This window comes from Echeneis naucrates, chromosome 21, assembly GCF_900963305.1.
Source record: "Echeneis naucrates chromosome 21, fEcheNa1.1, whole genome shotgun sequence".
Lineage (NCBI taxonomy): Eukaryota > Metazoa > Chordata > Actinopteri > Carangiformes > Echeneidae > Echeneis > Echeneis naucrates.
The window spans coordinates 6780634-6795741 of NC_042531.1; the positions used below are offsets into that span (position 1 = coordinate 6780634).

The following is a 15108-nucleotide window of genomic DNA, read 5'->3' on the forward strand; positions in this document are numbered from 1 at the left end:
AGAAAATTTCTATATATACAAATATCCAACAGCTAGTATGCAGATGAAAATAGCTGTGACTCATGAAGCAACGATGAGAAATAAGGGCCTTTAGTTTGTTTATGTTTGTCACGACATCCTCAAAACTCAGTCGGACCTAGAACTGGATGATTTCTACGAGAATGTTCAACTCCAAGATGGAAGTGGACAGAAGGAGAAATATAAAAATAGAATTACAGAGAAAAACACAGAAAACTGAAAGGTTAAAAACAAAAGTACCCATGTAAATTCTACTAAAGGTCATCAGAGCCTGGCGGATATGCAGGCAGGGAAATAGCTTCACTAACCTATCTCAAGTGATCCTATGGGGTTTCAGTAAAGCTCTCTAAAATTAATCACAGTGGACTGGCTGAAAGGGCTAAGTGGTAGGGCTAAATGGTAGGCTACATGGACAGAGCCCCATCACAAAGCTGCGATTTATGGTTAAGTGCATAGCTGACACAGCATGAACAACTATTGAGAGTGTTCGTAGTCTGATGACACGTTGTTCTCCTCTTTAGTCTAGAAATGGTCAAGCAGAGGCCAGCCAATCCCAAGAGTTAAAAAAGAACAGAGGAAATATTACTGCATTTAAAGGAACAACATACACATACACACAATACTTTTAGTCTAACAAAGCTATGGTAGATTTAGCTGGCTAAAAGCCAAAAGGTTTAGATGTGCAATACATAATTTAAAACGTTTCTGTTGGACCTCCACTCAGTGGGAATATCTATTAACCTGTTAAACCTGGTAATGATATTAGATATTGGGAAAGTTGTTTCAAATTAGGTTTTTTTTTTTTTTTTTTTTCCAGGTGATTGACGCGTCATATTTTTTTCCAACAGTTTCATTGTCAAAATGTCAGTTACATGTCATTTAGTTTTGGTCATCATCAGTTGTTCATTCATTTTTGTTTCACTTGCGTCATTCATTGACAATCATTATGACAAAAACATTTTCGTGACGAAGGTGAAACTGGAACTACTAGTGATCAAATTAAATTCTTTTTCATGCACTGATGAGCTGCCCATGTGCCTCTAATGTTTTGATTTTCAAGCTTGAACCTGGGGGAGAGTGTTAAATGTGGAAAATACAGCACAGCTGTAATGAAAACTGTCAAAAACAAGAACCATCAACCTTGCTCTTGGTTTGGCAAAGCACGCATCCAACATATCCAAACATCTTTTCATTCTTCCCCATTCACGCGCTAAACAATTCCTGAAAGTTAGACAATATGATGCTGATTAAAATGAGAATGGCTCTCATGTCTCATCCCTATGTGACACGCAACCATTTTGCACTGAATTAATCCTCCTTTAAAGCATTGGGAAGATAATTCCCAGTGATTACAGGAAATGGATCAAGAAAGATGATTGCATAATAGAAGGTTGATTTGATTTCATCATCCTGCATAGATGTGAAGTGTTTTGTATGAGACTGTAAAACGTCTTCTCCCTCTCTCTTGCTCTCATTTACTTTGCTCCGTGGTAACCTTTATCTCCCGCTCACGCTTGGAAATGAATGAGTGAATTATTTGACTGACAGTGCTCGATAGATAACTCTGTTTCATTCCAGCAAACTGTCAAGCCCCTCCATCTGTTAGGTTCACCTAGCCTCCTCACTTGAGTTAATAATACACGAACTGGCACGCTGTCAAAATGATAACAGCCGCTAGAGGCTAAGAACGTGCATCTATATGTGACTTTTTGATCAAAACAATTTGACTCAGAGATAATATGCTGCATGAGGCACAGAGGGAAGAAGCGTCTCTCTGGTGATAAAGGAGGTTGATTTTCACTGAAACCAGAAATATGGTGAAAAATGCAGATGTATTTTTTTATGGCCTCTTAATTTTATGGAGCATTTATAATTTATTTATTTATTTATTTTTTTTTGGAACAGGAACTAGTGCAGGTGCAGTCATCTGCTCTGCTGAAGCAAAGCCGTGACATTTTGTGGCAAACATAAAAGTGCATAGCTTTAAAAAATCCAAGCCCTCTGGGGTTATGAGGTGGTGAGGGAGACCGAACCCGGTGCCAGGGGCCGCTCATGCGCCAGCCACAGCCCACAGGCCTGCCAGCTGGCCTGGCTCCCCTGGGGATCCCCGTGTTCTGTCTCTGCTGATAAGAGAAAATGGGATTTCCACTGACTGCTGCTCAGCTGACGCCCTGGCTACAATGTTATACAAATGAGAAAAAGAGACAGACAGATACATAGACGAGCGAAGGGGGGAAAATGACAGAAGGGGAAAAGAATATTTATCCTGCTGCCTTTGCTATGGCAGAAAAATTAAATGTTCCACCCCCACCCGGATCTGTGACAGATGTCAAAGATAATTTGAATGTTCTTTTCCCAGTATCAGTACGACTGCTCCCAGTGCTGCTGGGGGGAAAAAAAAGGCAATAGATGTGATTACAATGTGAATTTACAGAGTGTGTCCCTGTACGGTTGTGTTAGGGACCTGCGTATGCGGGGAATGCAACTGTTATGATGTAGATCCCTCCGGCGACTGGGGAGATATTCATGGAGATACCTGTGAGTGTGATGAGAGGAACTGCCACGCAACCTACGACCGCTACACAGACGACTTCTGCTCAGGTGAGCATCCTGTAACGGGATTAAAAAAAACAAAAAAAAAAACAGCAAAACACAGAGACACAGTTTGTGTGATACATTTATACAAATCCTGAGTACTGCTTAAAAAGGGGTGAAATGAATAGTGTGATATTTTGGGAAATATGCTCACTTGCATTCTTGCCAAGAGTTACACATCAAGACCGATTCCATCGTTTGTTTACTTTATTTTATAGGAGTAGGAGGAATATAAAGACACTCTGTGCTGACAGAAATCCCCTGAACCGATAAAAAAACCAAAACTATTTTAATTTTGGTAGAAATCTCTGCGTGTTCATACAGAACCCTTCTATCCATAGTAAGAATAACAGTTCAGTTCAGCTGCTACATCAACAGACTACAAACCGTCAATTAACATTATGGGGAGCAAATACAAATGTAGCTTACACATCGTAAAAAGATTCTTAGCCAACAAAAGACAAAATAAAGGACTCACGTTGTAGCCCTTGGAAATGTTGTGCACTCCTTCTGCACAACACATTTCTTAAGAGAACTGCGCTGCATAAGCAGGTTCACAGCTGTTGATGATAAAGAGCTGGGTGAGTGTTTTCCTCAGCTGACGTCTCCACTGGACCAGTGCAACTTGTTCATGGTCAAAAAATAATTAGCACATTATCCACATATTATGGCAAATGGCAAAATATGTGCCATTGTTATATTTGCACACAGACTCTTCCTTCCTGTTTCCAAGCTTCATGCCAAGTCAAACTCTGGCCACATATTTAGGAAAATTAAACCTCTCATTCGACGGTAGAGGAAACACATGAAGAGAACTAGCCAATGTTTTGGAATATACAAATATTTTACATGTTTTATACCAGTTGATCTTCATCTTTGAGTTCCTTTCATTTCACAAACACCAACAATAATTTTCTAATTCACGTTCCCTATACCTTAACAATAAACAGGGGAGTGATTGGGAATGACCTTTTCCCTGTTTCCTCAAAAAGTTAATGAACAAAATGTGATGAATCCCTTTGACCTGGAAGCAGATAAGTGTGAGAAAATGAATGAATGCATTTGATGAATCTTACCACGGTCTCATTAAAATGAAAATGTTCTTTGAAGTTCTTTGATGGAAAAATTCATGAAAATTGTAAACTGTATTAAAGCATGTTCACATTTTTGGTGTTTATTCTCGTCTTTCTCATCAGTTTCTGGCCATTTAGCAGTTTAGAAAAGCTGACATTCTGAGGACGACTGACCTTCACCCCTCTGTCATGCCCTAATCCCTTGCTGATATTAACAACCTCCCTGGCTTCTCATTCACTTCCACTCCCCCCTTTCACAACAGATCCCATTTGCCCTTTTTCCTGCTCCATAATCTGTCCACCCTGCTTGACGTGCCCATTTCATTCAACGCCATTTATCCCTCTCAGTAGAGTTATTTAAATTTTTTTCTCTACAAAGCCGCTGGACTGTTTCACCTCTGTTTCCTCCACCTCTTCTTCTTTCTCCTTGGTAGGTCATGGCCAATGCAACTGTGGCAGATGTGACTGTAAGGAGGGATGGGCAGGGAAGAAGTGCGAGCATCCTCTGTCCTGCTCACTGTCCCTGGAGAGCAGTCTGAAAAAGTGCAGAGGAACGTCCACTTTGCCGTGCTTCGGACGAGGTACCCGGTCTTCCCATTTGATCCAGTTTCCATGGTTACTGCTGCAGACCTCTACTCTGCTCTAACCTTTTTGGTATAAAATAGGCCATTTTCAGGCCAACACTTAATCCATCCTCAAAGACACGAGAGAGCCAAGCAATCAAATGCTATAGTATCTTTAACTAAGCCATGCAATACTTTCTTGCCATAAAAAATAATGCCCATCAATAAGTCTTTTGACATTGAAGCTTTTCGAAATGTGCCCTCGTGTTTTTAAGTCAGATGCATACAGAATATATGTATACGTGGGGATGTTTTTGAGTGTGTTCCAGTTTAAGGGGCTCTGTTTGCTGCAGCAGTGTGAGCCCCAGCTCTCTCTAAAGAACAAGCTGTGGGCCGATGTGTCAAGATTTATTGCAGTCACTGAACACTTTATTAGCAGCTCTTCTGAACAGATGAAACTTGTTTTTCTCTGCGCCACCAAAGTTCAGCTTAATACTAATATTACATTCAGATGATGAGCCAACTCTGAAAACACACACTAACAAAGCTCAGGTGGAGGTTGTGCTTGTTTCAGTCATGCACCCTTGAGCCTGTTGATTGATGACAGTAAGGTGAAAACCATTGTTCTCTGCCCTCCACAACTCTCTGTGTCTGCCTATGTGTGAGTAAGTTTGTTGTTTTTTTTATATTCCAGTCATTTTTAAATGGAATTAGAACAAACAACAGTTAATTTTGGGGACAAATCTTCAGGTAATATTTATCAAGTGGGTCTGGTTTAATCAGATTTTATTATTAAGTTAAGTTTAAAGTGGGAGAATAGAAGCTAGATGTTGATATTGATGGTACAGTGGTTAACAGCTCATAGCAAGAAGGATCAGAGGTTGATACCCAGGTCCGGCTTTTTGCATGTGTCCCCCTGTCTGCATAGGCTACTTCCATGAGCTCTGGTCAAATTCAACCTTGATATGTGTGGCATCTTTTACATTGGACATGTCACATCCAGCTTTGTTAATATAGATGTCCAATTGGCTTATGTAGAGAGGAACCTTTTTTTTTTTTTTTTAATCTTCAAATCTAAGTAAATCCTAAGTAGGATTTAAAAAAATTATGGTGAGAAATGTCAATCCTATATTGAGCAGTCCTCTTGAAATGGTAATAGCTGTAAGTGAATGAATCTACAGATTTGCCAGACAAGAGAAAACATATATATATATATATATATATATATATCAAAGCCAAACTTACAGTGTATCTTGGCCAGGTGCAATTCAGAATGCACAATGGCCATATTACTGTTAGCTTTAAACTGAATGACAGTCTGCATTGTTCAATCGTTTGCTGATATGATAAATTGTCTAGTAGAGCACACTGTAGAGTCTTCACAGGTACAGCTTGTACCTGTATTCTACATTGATGCAGCAGGCTTAATCAATCAGTTTTACAGCTCTGTATGGGCCATTGTTCGGTGAACCTATACTCCATTCATTTTGCCCTAAACAGTGGTGTCATTTTTTTGGGAATGCCTGGCAGTGTATCTGTAGAGGTAGAAAAGGTGCTGTAAAGTCAGCCTCTGTTAGGCTCACAGTGATTCAGCTTCATTATGTAGCCAGCGGTGGCCAATACTACAAGGACGCAACCTGCTTGGTCTCAGGGCTACGCAGTTTTACAAGGGGTTAATGTGAAGAATCGATTTCATGTTTCGTTCGACTGCAGAAGACATCACCTGGGAGACTGCAGTTTCTCAAGAGGTTTCATTATTACCAGTGAAAAGAGGGGCTGTGTGAACCGTAGCCTACCCGATGTTGTTACAGAGGCTCTTACATATATCCCTCACTCCCCTGCCGGAGAGAGAGCTGCTGATTAGATTGGGCGCCTGAAGCCACATAGGACAGAGCTGCTGCCATGGAGACAATTACATTATCAAGTCAACATCACCGTTAACTGACAATGAAATAATGAATGTTTATTCTTAAAATTGAAATGTTTATTCAATGTCCCTTGAATATACATCAACATGTTGTGCCTGTGCCACAGTGGCCTCAAACCTGTTCCACAGAAACAGGGTCGAGAAAGCGTGGCATCCCCCTCACGTAATGGAACAGCGAAGATTAACTTGTGCTGGGAGAGTTAATTAGCTTTAATTCTTCCAGCAGTACCTTTAAATTATCTCCAATTGCTGCAACAAAATGGAACTTTAAATTACCCTGTGCAATAGAACAATTAATGGGATTCATAAATTCTTCCTTTTATAAATTGCATTTCCTTCCAGCCATGCTTGTCCATTCAGGCCAGTGAAAGCTGTGCATTCACCCCACCCAGTACTGCGTGGAATATATATTTTCCTCCAAAAATGCATAACTTAAAGACACTGTTTCAGGTAATCAGCATTTCTATTGTCTGCTGAGGCCAATGATTCATATGTGGTTATGTTGAAACCATTGTCTATGTGTCATAAATTCACACTGTCAGCTCCTCCTCTGTTATTCGTCAGGAATATATAAATGTACTATTCATACTAAAAGGAAAGGAACTGTTCCTGGATGCATACCTGAAAGTTCAGGAATGTGTGTGTGTGTAGTTTTCTTTAAGGATGCCCATTTGAATGTTTTTAGTGTTTGGACAATCACACTGGAACGTATTTTCTAAGGTGAGAAGGTGTGAAAGATAAACAAAAAAAAGAAAAAAGGGGAGAGAGACAGTCTGTGGGAAACACGATGAAGGGAGACAGGAAGCAGGGCAGGAGAGTCAGACAGACAGAGAGATAAAGTGAAGGAGACAGACGTAGAAAATCACTTAGGCATGGCTGAATGCAGCTGGTACAGATGGCAGCCTGAGCGGAAAAGCCTTGAAATTTGAAACAGCGGCTTCAGTGCTTTTCTTCCTGAGAGGTGGAGGCAAGACGCTTGTGGATAGCACATTCTTTCTACTGTGGTATTTCCTCAAGGAAACACCTGCTTTCAACATTTCTGCTGATCTTTGGGATTCCTCTCCCTGCTTTCTTAAGACCAGAATGTCAGAGACAGTAACCGTGTGATTGTTGATATTTTAAATCATGTTTTCTAACAATGAATGGATACAGTAGGCTACTGATTCCATAGTCACCTTGAAAAGATTAAGAACATAGTCAGGACAGTAGATGTCCAGATATTCTGAATTGTGGCCTCTCATATGGTTTGAGGATCCTGTGAAATTGGAGCTCAAATATCTCCAGATTCAATATTGCGACATTATTTTTGAGCGAAATGGTGAAAAGTGTCATTTTTAGAGGGATTTTGACCACTTTAGCTTTTTGGATGGCAAAGGAAGAATATCATCCACTCCATATGCTGAGACAGAATACAGATAAGGCTGTTCTTAGACTGGATTCGCTGCTGTGATGGACTCAGTGCAGCTGCAGCTGGCTGCCCAAGTGGTTTTAAAAGTGCCAGTTCATGGTGACAAGTGATGAGTCTCTGAAAGTAGTTGATTCCAAAATCCATGTTTGATCTCAGAGTGATATGAGTGATTACATTTTGATTTTACTCCACACGTTTTTCTTAGTTTGAGTCAAACAGTTGTGTGTTTATCTCGGCTCAAAGAAGTGCAAATCTTAGTACAATGTAAGAGCTTTATTTTGCACTTGTGCCTTTGTGTTAGTTTCACAGCTCTGTGGTGAGAGGAGTGTCGCAGCTGTGGTTGTGTTTATGCAGATCAGCCAGTGAGGCACAATCTTGGCACTAATTTTGGCATGAAAACAGGCATGCACTTCCGTAAAAAATACGACAAATGTCACTCTAGATACAGCCATCTCCAAAAGTTACATGAAACTAAACTTTTTTTTATATGTTCATGTTTAGTACTCATTGAAATACTGACGGCTGACGTTAGACCCAATAGACATAATCTTTTTGCAGTCTGTAATTTGAATTCGAAGCTTTGCGAACTTGTGCATGAATTTAAGCCAAAAGGAAACTTGAATTTAAAGCTCAGACATGGCACTTGGCTGTAAAATATTAAGTCAACCTTCTTTACTTTTGAGACTCCAAGCTTCGCCCTGGGGAGTTCACATTTTTGCATTGTAAATCACGGAGGAGCATCCAGCAATGTTCTCAGGAAGAGCCAAACTCTACACTGCTCGAAACTTACTGAAATGTAACTGAGTGGATGAAAATCAGTACAGTCAAGAGGATTAATATCAGTTTTCTTATAGTAATTCCGTGCACAGAATCAGAGAAAAAGAGCAGTTTTCGTCTGGGAGAAGCTGGTGTGGATGCTCCTTCCAGCCGCTTAAAGGAGTGAGAGGAGCTGACGTGATTGAATGGCACGAGTTAATTAAACATTCACCTGTTTAAGATTATATTCATCCTGCTCAAGCCCCTTTCCAGTTTGCCTGAGCTGCAATGTGACTAAGTTCTGACGACTGCTCTCTCCAATTGTGCAAAATAACTAGTATGCCACACTCTCACCTGACCGGTGTTTGTTCAGCTAAAATTCCTAAAAAAGAAACAAGCAACAAAACAAAACTCTACTGATGTGACACTGAATTGTGACAAATGAAACATCAGCACACACAAAGAGACACGCACACACTGCAGCGGACGGTCTACCAACTGCAGAGATAATCAATAAGGCAGGGTGTTGTGACATCACCGGTTGCTAGGGTAACTGACTCCCCAGAGCAGATGGTGGTAATATTATATGTGAAGCAGGAAGAGGGGTTGCTAGGCTGTCTGTGCATGTGCGTGTGTGTGTGTGTGTGTGTGTGGCTGTAAGACATTCTAGTGACGTGACATGGTCAACACATGAGGCTGGAGCTGTCCATCAAGTGGTCGTCCTGATAGGTCATTATTTATTGCTGCTAATTCTACACAATGACTCGTCAAGAAAAGGCAAAGCAGGCAAAACCTACATAACGGGTGTGTTTTATTGGTTTTATTTACTGGCACTAAAAAGAAAATGTTCCCCGCAGGGCGACACGCAGGGAAAAGACTGAAGGGAGTGAGTAATGATTTTGCAAGGACATACCCCACCGACATAAAACAGGAGGAAGGAAGAGGACAGGCACTCTATGCTTTTTATCCATCTTTCTTCAGTGAGCTGGGAATTTCCCTTTGTGCAGTTATTTCTCTTGATGGCCAGCTTACCTGTTTTGTGGCCCTTGTGGGTGTCTTTTGTCGGCAGCATCAGCGAATAGGAACACTTAACACTCATCCAGCCTTATGAGTCTTCCTCCTTTGTCAGTGAAACACAGAGCAGACAGATTCACATTTCCTGGTGATGTTCCATATCGGGCAATGCTAATGCTAAGGTTTTTGAGAGCAATTAATCGAAGCAACATCAACATGTGAGATTGGAAAACGATATTCTGTGATTACCATTTTAGACATCTCCCCTTCTAAACCTGTAAACCTGAGAGTGGCTACTCTACACCCATTATTAATATCGCTCAAAGCAGCCTGGTCAAATGATCAATGAGCAGGTATGCTGCACACCTCCACTGTTAGTGCAGAATAGTTGATGTTTTCAAATGAGTTTCACAATTATCCAGCATGCTCGCACAGTTCTTTCCCCTGTGGCCCTTTTCACTGACAGCTCACTGATTGAAGTAGGATAGCAGCATCTTGATGTGTGTGTGTGTGGCCGTATAGCCCATGTAAGTGTTTATGAGAGCGAGTGATTTACATAAGATTTGAGCCTGTGGCAGGAATAATATTTTCCATGTGGCTTAAAAATCATTAGTCATCTACTGGAGGCATGTAAATCACACTCCTGTCCTACGGGTTGAATAGGAAAAGTAAAAAAAAAAAAAAAAACAGAAAGGAAAAAGCTGCTGAGCAGCTATTAAAAACACAACTCTGCGATGACGCACTGCTCAGATGTGAGAAAACGCCTCTGTTTTTGTAGGTCAGTGCCAGTGTGGACAGTGTACTTGCCACCCACCTGGGGACAGTCGTGTTCATGGCAAGAACTGCGAGTGTGACGACCGTCAGTGTGAGGACATCAGTGGAGAGATCTGCGGAGGTAAGGGCACACACACACACAAACAAATGTTGTGCAAGTTGTGTGAAGAACAGAGGGATCCAAAAGAACATGGAGACAAACAGATGGCAAGTCTATGTTTTAAAATTACTGTTCAAGCTGTGAGCAGCACGGCGGCGTAGTGGTCAGCGCTGTTGCCCCATAACAAGAAGGCCGCACGTTTGGTTCCCGGCCTGGGGCCTCTCTGTGCAGCATGTTCTCCCAGTGCCATACAAAGACATCATTATTTGGGTTAACTGGTGACTCTAAATTGTCTGTGAGTGGTTGTTCATCTCCATCTCTTGGCCCTGCTGGTGACCTGCCCAGGGTGACCCCGCCTTCGCCCAATGTGAGCTGGGATTAGCTCCAGCAGCCCCCGTGACCCGAACAGATAAGTGGTAGAAGATAAATGAATGAATGAATGCTCAAGCTGTGTCTATGGAGTTGAGGAGCAGAAGTTAAAGTAATGTTCATTTTCCTGCACAGATTGTGGGCGTCATGCTGTAACCGCCCTTACAAAGAGGCCTGCTCTCAAGTTGCACTTGCAAATGTTTTTCAGAGAATTTGTCGCATTCACCGATTTTCTCACGTTTGGAATTACACATATTCAGTGTTGTACCCCCTGTCAAATAAGCCGTGTGCAGATGGTGTGTCTTTGACTCAATAATTAATCAACACTGACACTGTTAAATTTGTAAGTTTCCATCTGCTGATTTCAGGCTGCAGGACTTGAAGCTCTGTGTTGTGAAATTCTCCACGCACTTTTCTGATTGACACAAATGGAGCAGAACCAGTCGACTTACGTAGCAGTTATTGACATGAGGAAGTTGATTAAATGATATCTTCTAGAAATAATCAATCTGACCTAATGCTAACTATGAGTTCCTGATGTTTACCTGATATCAAAGGGGTCAGAGACATTAATGGGTGCTGCAGTACTTGGAGCTAGAGATACCACCATGGAAAGCATATGACTTCTTAAAAACACAGCTGAAATTTTTAAATGAACACAAAAAATTGTATTGAAATATTAATGAATCATCCTATAGGCTAAGACTGATGTATACATTTGAGAAAAGAAAATTGTCACGCTCCATTTAAGTCTTCATTCACTCTCTGCCTGCCTTCAGGTGCGACTCTGTCCTGCCCTGCATTAACCTCTGGCCCTCCCACCAGCTGACTGTCCCCCATTCTCAGACTCGCCTGTTCCTTGTTCCCTAATCTAATACAATACATATATATCAGCCCATCCTCTGCCAGTTCACGTCATGATGTGGTGGGCTGAGCCTGTTAATGGCTGTTTTGGGCTGCTTTTTCCTCCAGCTTCTTGCTGACCAATGCGCCGTGCCTTGACTCACCTGCTGCTTGTCCTTACCTGCGTCTGTCTGCCAAGCCTGGTTAAAGGTCGACTGTTTTGAGCATTTAGCGGCACGCTCCCAATCCTGAACCCGAGACAAAACCAGGCGAACTCTCACATCTCAGATCAAAAAGATTAGCTGTACATCCACTGATGTACCGGACAGGGATGCACACCAACCTTATCCTTACAATTTTTGCTCAGAAAACTAGACGCATTATGCAAAGCGTGCACACACATGCACTAACCCATCTTGAAAGTGTGCCAGAAGCACACTGAATTTGAGATCAATACAGTATGATCCTATCTGCTCTCTTTGATAGCCACAGACACAACCCACTAAAAGCCTCGAGCTAAATTTGAGGGAAATTGAAGAGACTTTGATACTTTGAAGCGTCCATTTGAGGTCTTGGGAAGTTTGCACTCTTCATTTTAGCCATTTATGCAAAACCGTTGTAATAGATAGTTCACACTAACACATTGGAGGCTCAGATGTAACTGTGATTTCCCTTTGCAGCTGCCGCTATCGTCAGAAAGCAGCAGAGAGAATAGAGGAAGTCGGATGAGGAAATGCGTAATTAAGCATTATAGCTTGCCTGAAAAAATAACTAAATTAATTAAAAAAGAGGAGGAGAATTAACTGAGAAAAGTGGCTTTCTTCTACAGGCGTAGGTGTGAAACAACTGGCCAAAAGTTGAGAACAATCTAAGGTTTTGTTTGTCTGATACAAAACCTTTTATCATAATGGCATTGCACAGGATGTTTTCTGTGGTATTTCAGCATCAAGGGAACACACTGCTGGAATGTCTGGACCATTTAGCCACTAAGCCTTTCTGTTTTTGTTACATTTAAAGTAATACAATCAGAGGGGAGGTTTTTTTTTTTCTTCTGCTTTTCCTCCTCAGGTGCATCCTGAGATGCTCGTTGTTACTTGTCAGACTGTAATTGTGTTTATTCTTGGACCGAGACGCAGTGTGTCCTCTCCTCTCACCCAGCAGCTGTGTGTCCAAGTGTGTCCCTCTGAGTGGGGCTTTCTGCTGTTGTTCTGGGGGCTGTGCCATTTTGTGTCAGTGGTGCATTGCAGCATCTGAGGGGAAATTTCTCCTTTTAAGTGGGGGATGCAGTATTTATGGGAATGGATTACTGGGGCTCATTGTGTGCAGGGCTGTCCAGAGACAATTCTTCCGGAGGCTTCCTAAAGGGAAGGGAAGATTCTCTGAGCACAACACTAGACAGTCACGCAGCCACACAAACAAATCCGTACACATACAGGCATGCTGTCAGGCTGACAATTAAGCCTGCAAACTCTATGGAAGTTATCGGATGTTTGGAGAGACTGAGGGATACTTTACAGAAGGTACAGTGCACAGTGTGAGGAGCAGGGAATTAAACAGGAAGTAAAACTTAATGGTGAGGGTGCAGTGGGTGCCCCCCTGATCCTCGCTGTAGACCGCAGAGAGGAGCAAAGTGACAAATAACACAGGCTCCTTGCACGTAATTCAGTCCTTCAGTGTTAAGCAGCTTGTCAGTCACTTCAGTCCACACTCGGCTTTTGAGTGTTTTCTTCACGCACCGAAAAACAAGGAGAGAGAGAAACAGCAGCCAAAATATCCACTTTACAAGCCCTGAGTGCTCAATTTCAGGCCTCTCTGATCTCCCTTTGTGCACTGAAGCTGAAATCATAATATAGAGGATAAAAATGCTCCTCCATGTTTATGAATGTTCATGTCATTCAAGAGCTCTAGAGACAAGTCGGAGTTTAATTAGCCTAAATTAGCTTATATAACAGACTTTGGCTTACACGAGGCATCCATAGTTGTTTGCCTTTTCAGGTGCTTTTGGGGTATTAGAGCCCACGTCTGATGTACTGTTGTACAGGAAATATCCAAAATAAACAAAAAGTCAAAAAGTCATAATTATCAGAGAGATGTGAACTGAGTCACTTCTTACGGTAACTGTAATTAAAGGGACGCAGCTCCCTGTTGCATGAGGATACTTAACGTTCAGAGAGAGAGGATCTGACTTTTCACTAACAAGCCAGATCCTTGAATTTAGAGAAATAAATAAATAAATAAAAATCTTAAATTTTTTACTTTTTTTTTTTTTAGGTTTCATTCAAATTTTCCATCAATCTCGCTTGTTCTTTGTTGTGTAAAGAAACAGATTCTCACTTCCAATAATAATAATCATCATCATCGTCCAAGAACAGATTGATTTCTGTTTCATTTAAAAATATAATTATCAGGATTTCAAAGGAGAATCTTCCTGCCCGACCATGTTATTCACCCGTCCACCTTGTTTCTCAGAGCTGAACTCTGTCTCATGCAGTACAGATTTCCGCTTGGTTAAATACCTGATTCACGACCTCCTCCCCTACACAGCCCACGTCTTAATGCTATAAGACTCTGCGTGCCGTGCAAAAGGCAGGCGCAGACTAATTGAATGAGGGCCAGGTTGCCTTTCCTCCGAAGCAATTAACCGCTCTCCCGGGCTAGCTGACTGAGGCAGCCATGCATGGCCCGCCTTGGCTGCCACTCCTCTCCATTTAAAACAGAAGCTCGCTAACTCTTATTTATAACCTCGCACATCTTCCGTGCACACGTTCCCTGACCTCTGCCTCTGGTTGATAAAAATTCAGACGGCACAAGTAAAGGAGGTGAGGCAGACTTCCAGAGATAGTGAGAAAAGATGGTCAACATTGATGTATTATCTATCATGGTAGAATGATTCATTGTTTTCAAGCGCACACATAATGTTTATTTATATCCTGTGCAGGCTGCGTCCCTAATGATACTGAAGGTTTGATTTGTCGTCGCCCATCTGCCCACAGAAATCAATTAAAACTTTTGTGCCCCACTCGAGGTTTAGAGGAATAGTACAAAACTTGAAATAGACTTTTATTTATTTTCGTGCCGATAGTTACATGAGAACGGAAAACCCCTTCCGTTATCTGTGTGCTTCACCAGCTACAACCAGCAGCTCATTAGACTAGCTTAGCATAATGGCTGAGAGCACACGGAGAAATGGCTGCAGGTTAGACTCAATGTTAATTGGTGAGATTTTGAGGCTGTTTTAACGTCGCTGCCGCCTCTACTGCTCTAATTCTAAGCCAAGCTATTTAATACACAGGTCTGACAGTGATTTATATTGATTTTTTTTTTTTTTTTACTTAACTCTCGGCAAAAGAGCAGATTAGCAAGGTTCAAGAAAAATCTGAAAATTTGATGTTAAAATCAAGCATTGTCATTGAAATAGTGACTAACACCTTGAGCGCAAGCCCCTAAGTGTGATCTCTCGTTGGAAGCTTATTTGAATAAGTGCCTTGAAAAGCTTTAATTCAGTAATGGAACTTTTACAGTTTATACTCATTTATATGAGTAGGTGAGGTGTTGAATCTCTGCTGAGAGAATCAAAACTGAATGGAACGGCTGTTTGATTGAATCAATGCTAAGCTGCATCAAGCAACTTCCAGCAGCACAGTATGGATTTACACTGATGTGGGTGA

General features: G+C 41.5%; 1 protein-coding gene across 1 annotated transcript in view; it reads left to right on the plus strand.

The window, feature by feature from the left end:
- The window catches only part of itgbl1 (integrin, beta-like 1), a 35479-nt gene that overhangs the window by 14155 nt on the left and 6216 nt on the right, over window positions 1-15108 (plus strand). The window contains exons 6-8 of the mRNA XM_029530456.1: window positions 2479-2619; window positions 4121-4267; window positions 10133-10249. Of these exons, the coding sequence (XP_029386316.1) occupies window positions 2479-2619; window positions 4121-4267; window positions 10133-10249 (405 nt within the window). The remainder of the gene's footprint in view (window positions 1-2478; window positions 2620-4120; window positions 4268-10132; window positions 10250-15108) is intronic.